General features: G+C 38.4%; 1 protein-coding gene across 1 annotated transcript; it reads left to right on the plus strand.

Annotated features, from left to right (window-relative positions):
* The first annotated feature begins 2,014 nt into the window (after nucleotides 1-2,014).
* On the plus strand, nucleotides 2,015-8,435 carry LOC133969166 (uncharacterized). Its single transcript, XM_062405455.1, has 5 exons — nucleotides 2,015-2,266; nucleotides 5,163-6,190; nucleotides 6,409-6,564; nucleotides 7,359-7,451; nucleotides 7,719-8,435. The coding sequence occupies exons 2-5, from the start codon at nucleotides 5,186-5,188 to the stop codon at nucleotides 8,034-8,036; spliced, it is 1,572 nt and encodes a 523-aa protein (XP_062261439.1). The 5' UTR covers nucleotides 2,015-2,266; nucleotides 5,163-5,185; the 3' UTR covers nucleotides 8,037-8,435.
* The last annotated feature ends 1,306 nt before the right edge of the window (nucleotides 8,436-9,741 follow it).

A 9,741-nucleotide genomic window follows, 5' to 3' on the forward strand; every position in this document is an offset into this window, starting at 1 on the left:
ACATGTTTGTGTGTAAACCTACTTTAATATTCTGAATATTTAATTCATCTGTGTGCCTTAATGGAGACAAACAGTGTTAATTATGTCTAAACTGTACTTGTTTAACATGTTCTCGCTCTGCCAGAGGTATTTGTAGAAAATTAAGCCGTGCCATTTTTTGTGGAGATGAGGGGGGGGAGACTTTAAACTTTACAGCCTTTAGAATCCTCCCCGCGGCAGAGTCATCAAGTGTCGGAAATGCATTATTGATTAGTTTTCTCAAACAATGAGTGTTTACAGTAGAGGATTTGTCGGTTGGCCTACACCATAACAGGATTTGTTACAACACAGCAAAGGCCCTCTCTCTAAAATTAGCAAAGGTTTTAAAGTGAGAAAAATCCGTGTTTTTGTACAAATACACTCAAAAAAATGAAATCTCACTATTGTTGGGTTTAAAGAATCCTCTTTCATCGGATTTACTAAACAAGTGCGGTTTGCTAAGTTTAATTTAGTCAGTTGTGGTTTTTGAACGAAATAATGCTTAATGGCAGTTTTACTCAACAGCTTTTCATTGTGTCAACACTACATTCTTGAATAAAACGCGATAGACTCTCCGTTTATTGAAGATTGTCCCTCTATCGACGCCGTAATACGCCGTACTTCCACCAGGTGTTACGCCATTTTCGCTCACTTTGGCACATGGACTGTGGTTGTGAAGCATGTAAGTATTTTACTTTTTTTCATTGTTTTTAGTTATAAATGGTGCCGCTAAAACATTTAAACATAGAAAGTCAGCATAACATCTTGTGTTTTAGAATCATCATTTCATTAGATTTTATGAGTAAATCTGCAAACCAAGTCTCGAGGCCTGTGTGTTTTACAAAGCTGCGTGTTCATTTCATCGGGTCTCAGAGAGTTGTGCGATATGACCAGTGTTGTGCATTGAACACGATCATATTTTTTGTGAACCCTGAAGTTTATGAATCCGTTTACGAATGATTAACGGGAGTTATTTTTTTTAAGTCGACATTGTGTAGGCCGTCATGTGTAATACCAATAGCGGGAAAAGCCGGCTTGCCATACACGTGCGCACACCATGCGCACACACCATGCGCACACACACCATGCGCACACACAAGCCCCGGGGACTGCACCCACTCGCTCAGCGCGAGAGACACATCGAGAGCAGTACGCATTCAAGCAGCCGGTAAGTGACTTCGTTAAAGAACAGTAGAAACAACCGGTGCAAATACAGAGTCTGTTGGCAGCTACACAAGGATCAGGCGGGCGGTTTGGACCGTGCTGGAGTTTCTGTTTCCTTCTCCTCTCTGACCTGCTCTCCCTTTAACCTACAAGCACCTGATCCGTACATGAAGTGACTTAGAGTTTGTGTGATTCACTTCAGAGTTTGAGGCAGCATTTACACTTAATGTGCACGCTCATTACAACACGGGACGTGACGGCGCGTCACGGATACATGATCCGACACCATGGATTAATAAGTTAACACATGATCGTAAGTATGACGTCTAAATCATCCCAATATGAAACGGAACAAATGAACGCACACATTTTTATTTTTCATTGTGAACTGGCACATCAGTGGATATGATGTATGTCGTGTGACGATAGAAAAACGTCTATCGTTTATTTCGTTGGGTCGAAATTCACACTCAATCACGCAATATGTTTCGTCTACACGTTCTCCCACACATCACTGATGCAGGATGGAATTTTAGAAATGTGCATGAAGGCAACAAACACAAATATGGAGTGAACGTGACAAGGCACAGGCGCACACAGAGAGGGCCCTAAAGAGACAGACTGCCGATTAAAACTTTATTCTCACCGTCAGTGCATGAGAGTTTTCAGCGTTAACATGTTTAATAGAAGATTTGAATTTTTTTTTTTTTATAAAATGAGAAATAAGCAAATATGAGTCAATCCCTTGTATTGGTCAGGTATTTAGTCCTTTTAATTCTAACTGTAATAAGAAGTAGGCCTTTTCTTCTGATCCTTTTATATAGACTATTCATTCACTACATTTACTACAAAAATGTGCTATAGCATGATATATATTATCTGGTTATGAAATGAGCTATATCAAGATATGAGATTTTGAGGAAATATTGCACTATTTGGTTTCAAGTTTATACATATGGTCAAACCTTTTGGTTTGTATGAGTGATTAATTTATCTTTCTCTTTCCCCCACAGAAATTCATGTGGCAGTGCAAACAGTGCAGGAAAGCAGTGTCAACAAGGTTTCTACTATTGAAGCATTACAGGTTAGCTCATGGCCATTTTGGCCGCAGAAACCAGTACCCATGTGCATATTCTCATTGCCCATGTGTTTTCAAAACATGGATGCTCTTCATAGTCACTTAAGCAGATCTCATGGTAATCACACTTTGCAAAAATCTGTGAATGGGGTAACCTTTAACTGTCAGTTGTGTACATGCAGTCACATAGCTTCAGCGCAAGAATATTTTTGTCACATTAACAACCACCTGAAGAGTCACGAAACAGTGCAATGTATGTTTGAGGGATGCTCCTTTAAGTCAAATGTTTATGGTACTTTTAAGTCACATAAAAATAGGAAGCACAATCCATATACCTTAAAAGATTTTAAATTGGGCATTGTAAAAACAAGTGAAACTCAAACTTCAGCCGATGGCGCAGTGGATGATAGACTCTCAGAAGATAGAAACACCAATGCAGATGGTGATGGTGAAAGTGACACAGAACCGCAGGATTTCCCAAAAACCATAGAACTGAAATTTGCCTCCCTTTTGCTAAAATTGGAAAACTATTTCCAAGTTCCAAGCACAGCAATTGATGAACTGCTGACAGAATTGCATTTTTTGATAAGCTCTGCATCTGTACCTGTAACAAAAAAAGTTATTCTAGATACCTTTAAGAATCACAACCTCTGTGTAGACCAGCTGGTCATTAAAGAACTGACTAATTCATTATCTTCTTTTAACCCTTTGTTAAAAGCTGTAGCAAAGGATGGCCCACTAGGTACTGCTTTCAAACGAAGACAATATTATAGGGAACATTTTGATGTGGTTGATCCGGTTGAATACATACTCGAATCCCAACCAAAACGGACTTTTCAGTATGTTCCCATATTGACATCATTGCAGCAGTTACTCAGACAGAAGGACATAATCAATAAAGTTGTTGATAGTCATGCAGAGCAGCATTCAGTAAAGCAGGAGCAGTATAGATCTTATCGAGATAGTCTTCACTTTCTAAACAGTGATTTTCAATCTGGTGAAGAACTTAGAATATCTTTGTGCCTCTATATTGATGATTTTGAAATCTGCAATCCGTTGGGGACATCACGCAAAAAGCATAAACTTTGCTCAGTTTATTGGGTTCTAGGAAACCTGCCACCAGGTTCTCATTCATCTCTCTCCTCGATTAATCTTGGATTGTTATGTAAAAGTGATGATATAAAGACCTTTGGCTATCAGAAAATATTTCAGCCCCTTTTGAATGACCTTGTCACTTTAGAGCAGGAAGGGGTGTTCATTGACCATCTAGGAGCATTTATCAAAGGCACAGTCCAGTGTGTAGTGGCAGATAATCTTGGAGCTCACGGATTGGCCGGTTTTGTTGAAAGTTTTTCTGGAGAGTATTTCTGTAGATTCTGTACTGCCACACGCTCAGAGGTTCAGTCAAAAGAGGTTAAAACTGGTCAATTTCAACTCAGAACTGAAGAGCTGCATCGTGTATATGTAGCAAGGGCACTTGAAGAAGGAAAACACTGTTTTGGTGTGAAAAATACATGTGTTTTAGCTGAGAGCCTTTCTTACTTTAAGGTTACTTCAGGCTTCCCCCCTGATGTTGCTCATGATCTCTTCGAAGGCATAGTGCCTGTTGAGCTAGCTGAATGTTTTGGAGTTCTAATAGCCAAGAAGTATTTCTCTTTTGATGCTCTAAATCAGATGATTCAGACTTTTCCATACAAATGGGGAGACAAGACTAATCGCCCTCATTTATTACCACGTACCTTTCAAAGTAAAAAAACTATCGGTGGCAATGCACACGAGAATTGGTGTCTATTGAGATTGTGTCCACTAATTGTTGGAAATCTGATACCAGAGGTGGAACCGGCCTGGCAACTTATACTAGACTTGAAGGATATTGTTGATTTGGTGGTTTGCCCCATCCATACCAATGAGTCCATTGCATATTTGGAGAGTAAAATATCAGAGCACCGATATAGGTTCCAAGAACTTTTCCCAGAAAGAAGACTGCTGCCAAAACATCACTTTCTGGAACATTATCCATCAATGATTCGCCATTTTGGTCCACTTGTTTTCTTGTGGACAATGAGATTTGAAGCAAAACATACATTTTTTAAACAAGTTGTAAGGCACACAAACTGCTTCAAAAACATAACCCAATCTTTGGCAAATAAACATCAACTCATGATTGGCCATTATATGCATTCATCAAGATGTGAAAAACACCCTCTGGAAGTTGCACGAGTTTCAACTGTCCCTGTTGAAATCCTAAAAGAGGGTGTAGCAATTGGCTTCACTCAGAAGTACCCTGATGCTACCGTGGTTAATCTTGCCCAGAATGTCTGTGCTGATGGCATAAACTACAGGAGTGTTATGGTAATAGCACATGGATCAGTTGGTGGCCTGCCAGAGTTTGCAGAAATTGTGCAGATGTGTGTGCTGAAAGAAAAGTTAGAATTCATAGTGAAAAAAATACCCTCATGGTACAGGGAACACTACCGGGCCTTCCAATTGGATCCATCTCCAACCAATGTTTCTCTGATTGAGTTAAGTGAACTGGCAGATCGATACCCTCTATTTGACTACAGAATTGGAGCACTTCGCATGGTGACTTTGAAAAGATACATACATTCCTCAGGTAAATGTATGGCAAAGCAACAGTTAAACATACTTTGACTAACATTTTCATTGGTTGTTAGCTGCTCTCTGTTGCCAGATGATGTCATCACCTGTTGCACTTTATAGGTGGTGACATCACCTGGTACCAGAGACCAGCCAATAACAGGTGGCCAGCTCAGTTCTACAGATTTGATTTGAGGTTTAGTTGAAGATGATGCTTGCCACATATAGGTATTGTGAGACTTGTATAATAGTTTTGCTATCCAGGCTCTGTCTAAATTTGTTTTGTACTTTTTTTTATATATAGAGTAAGAGTTGGATTGGACCAGGATGACAGACCCATTAAAGCTGCGGATTATCCTGGGAGAAAACAATTCCAAAAAATTGTTCCTGCCTTTTGGAATACCAGAGTCAGTAGACGACCTTAAACTTGAGATCCAAAGACAATGTGCAGTTGCAGAGGACTTCAGATTGCAATACAAGGACGCTGATTTCGGCGAATTTTTTAATCTGATCTCAACAGCAGATCTCCAAAACTTAGGCACAGTTAAAGTGATAAAAAATGCGCAGGAAGGACCTAGTGTAGTGACTCTTTCAAGTGCAGGTAGTACTCTCTTTGTGGGATCCAGCTCCTTTTCTTCTACGGACACCGAGATACTCTCTTCTCCTGAGTCAACATCCTCAACCTCGACAATGAGATCTCAAGCCTGGCCAGCAAGCTTCCCTATACCACAGTTCTCTTATGAAGTAGAGCTGCAACTGGTGAAGGCCAATCAGGAATATACAAAAAATGGCACTTTCCTGAACCCAAGCCCAAAACTTAAGTCCTCCATTTTAGAGTCATTGGCTTCTGAGATAATTAAGTACAAAGCTTACCCTAATAGTGCAGAGTTCGATGATGTAGCAGAAGCTTTGATTAAAAAGCATGCATGCCTAAAGGAGCAAGGTTCTGTCACTGGATTCTATGGTTGGAAGATCAGTTTAAAGTACAAGATGGCGAATTATCGCACTAGCCTAAGAAATATAACCTCTGAATTGAGCATCAATTCCCTGAAACGCAGACGAGGCGACACGCATAGAAGTCCAAACCAAGTTAAAAAACCCAGGAGAGCCGAAGTAAACTACTTACCAGACTATCCAGCCGGAGAAGACAAAGAGAGTATGGAGAAAGAGAGGTTGGAACTACTATCTGAGGTCAACAAGAGGGACAACCATCAGATAATCAAAATGAAGATGGACAAAACCTTTGCCCACAGGAGGCATGAGGTTGTAGTCGACATGCCCTCCGTTGAAGAATTCAAGAGCAGATGGCCAGCTCTTTTTTCTGAACGTGAGGTAAGTCAAAATGAAGTGTCCAACTCTTAACACAACTCACAAATAATTATTATTGAAAGAATATTGTATCAGAATTTGGAATGTAATTTTTTTTTATATTTCCATTATTGGAGCTCTACTGAAGTTACAAATTGTCTTAATGCGGCTTTTTATTATTTCTCTATTGTCAAATTGCTAAAAGTTGTTTTCTGTCTCCCCTCCCCAACTCTTCTTTCCAGATATGCGCAGAATTCACACGTATTACCACCATCGCACTATTGTCCAAGTTTATGTCAGAACTTGACCACCACTCTCCCAAGCTCTCCAGAGTTTGTCGTAAGAAGGGAGGTGCAGCAGGACGCAAGATTGCGGAGATCATGGCTGTCATTGAAGAGGTTTGTGATTAGTTGTTTTGCAGTGTTTCAGTCTTGCTGATTTTACACTAGAGACCCGACTGAAAAGATATTAGTTTTTGATGAATGTCTGAGTCAGGATAAAATCACCCCTTAATCTATGCAATCCTGTACCCACAGTTAATGGAAACTGTAAAACTCTCATTCTCATGACAATTGGGGGCAAAAATTGTAAATGTTTAATATTACTAGTGCATGTGCCAAATCTGGCATCAATTAATCTTCTTTTTACTGTTTTGATTGGAGAAAAAGGACTTCTCAGACGATAGTCTAGCAGGCCATTCTTTACATCGGGATGTTGTGGGGCATCCCAGACGTTTTATCGCTGTCTTTGGATTATGTCAAGCCACAAGGGGCAAAGATGCAGTTGCGTCAAACAGACTGAATTTGCAAAGTCTGATCCTGGAATTAGTTGCACCGAAGCACTTCTGTCTAGTCGTAACCAGGATTTACTTATTTGTGCTGAGTCAAATGTACACCTAGTTATAAAAATTCAATATTATGTCTGGTGAAGTTTAAAAAAAATAAACGGTTACAAACACTTAAACTGGCCAAAATCTATTCTCTTTAACCAAATTACACACATTTAGCCTATTCTATGTGGTCTCATTTTGATAATTAATATAATTAATAAATGTGATATCTTTTTCACTTACATTTACTAAGCCTCAACTAAAAAACTCTCCCTAAATGCTCCAATGTATGGGGGGCTTAATTCTTAATTTCTTCTTTCATGACATTGAAGTGTTGTACAGTGACATTTACCTCTTTTTCAGAATGACACCATTGCTACAAGGAGGGTTTGCAACCTGAAATCACTGGCTGTGTATTTCAATGAGGACCCAGAGAAGCTCATAAAGGAATATCTGGTAAGTGTAAGAAAATGTCCCATTAACAGTGTAGAATTGGTATGTTAAAGCGGAACGGTGGTGGCTATGATACGATTCCTAGTGGCAATAATATGGCAAAATTGATCACAAAATTATATGCATTGCATATAACTTACTTTAACTATGCAGCAAAATACACAATCTAATGGTGGGAGTAAAGAAAGAAAGAAAGAATGAATAGATTTACCTGTTCAACACAGGCCTTCCTATGTTCAATAAAATGTCTCATTTTGTTTTGTGATAAAGGACGTGAACTTTGACAATGCCCAGAGACAGATGGATGGGACTGCCATCGGGATCTATGTCATCAAACATGAGGGAGCAGATGCCTCCGATCCACCAGAAGATGTAGGGATCATAGTTGAGGATGTTGCTGTGCTCCAGGACATTGGAGATGCCGCCACGGCCACTGCTCTGCTGTTAGCGGTCATCTATAATCTGAACTTGAGCTACCCGCCTGAACTCAAGTACACTTTTGAGTTTCTTCAAAAAGTCCTGATGGGAATTGATACCAACCGCCTTTCAAACAAGGTCCAGGTACTGAAGAACAAACTTCATGAATGAGGTGAGCGCTCTTTGAGCCATGCAGGGGGAGAAGTGGTTTTATTGACTGTTCAACTGTTCGTATGCTCTCTCAAGTTGCTTGATCCGAGCGATGTCTAAAGGGTTGAGGAAAACTCATGTGTTATGGTTATATATGCACTTCAGCTGTAATATACACTTTAGCTTCTCATTTGAAAGTATGTAAGTAAATATTTTGTAAACATGTTCTGAAACAAATTACAGAATTCTTGTAATCCCTTTCTATTTTACATGTATGTTGTTAAAGGACAGTTTTGAAAGAGGAACATGAGGATATACGAGGATTCAGGTTTTATGTATTTAAACTGTTGCAGTTTTATTATTCTCTGTCAAGTAGCGGTTACCTATGGAAGCCCATTTCCGCAACTGATGAAGAGAAAAAAAATGGCATCTCATAATTAAGACTTAGCATCTCATTATTATGAGATAGTATCTCATAATTATGGCATAGTATCTTATAATAATGACTTAGCGTCTCATAATTATGAGAGACTAAGTCATAATTATGAGAGACTAAGTCATAATTATGAGGGACTAAGTCATAATATTGAGACACTATCCCATAATAATGAGATGCTAACTTTTTTTTTCTTCATCACAGTGGCGGAAATGAGCTTCCATAGTTACCAAACTGCCAATTGCTGCAAAATCAATGCAGTTTCAAGTCACTTGACAGATCATTGTCCTCAAACTGTGTCTTATATGAGCAATATTGTTTGTTCATCAGGTTTTGCTGTACGTGCTTGTTAAACACTAAACAGGATAGTTCCTGAGAGATTACTAAAGGGAAGGAAAATTCAGAGTAGGCTGAGATTGCCTGAGAAATGTGTTGTAACCCATTGCTGTTTTACATGTATACACATAATGGTCAGTTTTTGAAAAAGGAACATGACGAGGCTATGAGAGAATTGATATTTGTCAAGTAGCTTGCAATAACAGTTCGCTGTTCCCAACTGCAATTTGCTGGAAAATAAATGCAGTTTTGTTGTGACGACAGTGTGTGTGTGTGAGATGACTTTTTTAACATTCTTTTTCTATTTAACAGAGCCAGGCATTTCAGTAGGCCAAATTCAGTTCAGTTGCTTAATATCTAATTAAGAATGTTATGTCAAGTGGTTCCATGCAACTACCTTACTTAAAGTTAACTTGACTGCATTAACTTTATATCTTCTTAACTTTAATTAGTTGAACATAACAGTATTAAGTAGGTTCAATGAAAGAATATTACATACAAATTAGCCGATATAGTTGAATTGAATGTACTCAATTTAATTTTATAACTTGAATTAGTTGAACATAACAGTATTAAGTAGGTTCAATGAAAGAATATTACATAAAAATTAGCCGATATAGTTGAATTGAATGTACTCAATTTAATTTTATAACTTGAATTAGTTGAACATAACAGTATTAAGTAGGTTCAATAAAAGAATATTACATAAAATTAACAAATCAAGTTTAATTTAATATACTCAATTCCCTTGTGTATAATGTATTTGATTTCATTAAGTCTATATTACACAATAATTTACATAAGCAGTTACTTAACACAGTTGTGTGGAACCACTTGACATAACTTTGTTAAGTAAATCCAAAAAGCCATTTTTTTGAGTGTAGATTCTCTTTCCATGACAATTATATATCAAAGTATAAGATCACAGACTGTCTAGCGGCGGGTAAATAATTG

Source organism: Platichthys flesus, chromosome 15, assembly GCF_949316205.1.
Source record: "Platichthys flesus chromosome 15, fPlaFle2.1, whole genome shotgun sequence".
NCBI classification, from domain to species: Eukaryota; Metazoa; Chordata; class Actinopteri; order Pleuronectiformes; family Pleuronectidae; genus Platichthys; species Platichthys flesus.

Coding starts and splice junctions, on each gene's coding strand:
- LOC133969166 (XM_062405455.1), top strand. CDS start 5,186: ATGACAGACCCATTAAAGCTGCGGATTATCCTGGGAGAAAACAATTCC. Junction 6,191..6,408: donor CTCTTTTTTCTGAACGTGAG/GTAAGTCAAAAT, acceptor TCTTCTTTCCAG/ATATGCGCAGAATTCACACG. Junction 6,565..7,358: donor TCATGGCTGTCATTGAAGAG/GTTTGTGATTAG, acceptor CCTCTTTTTCAG/AATGACACCATTGCTACAAG.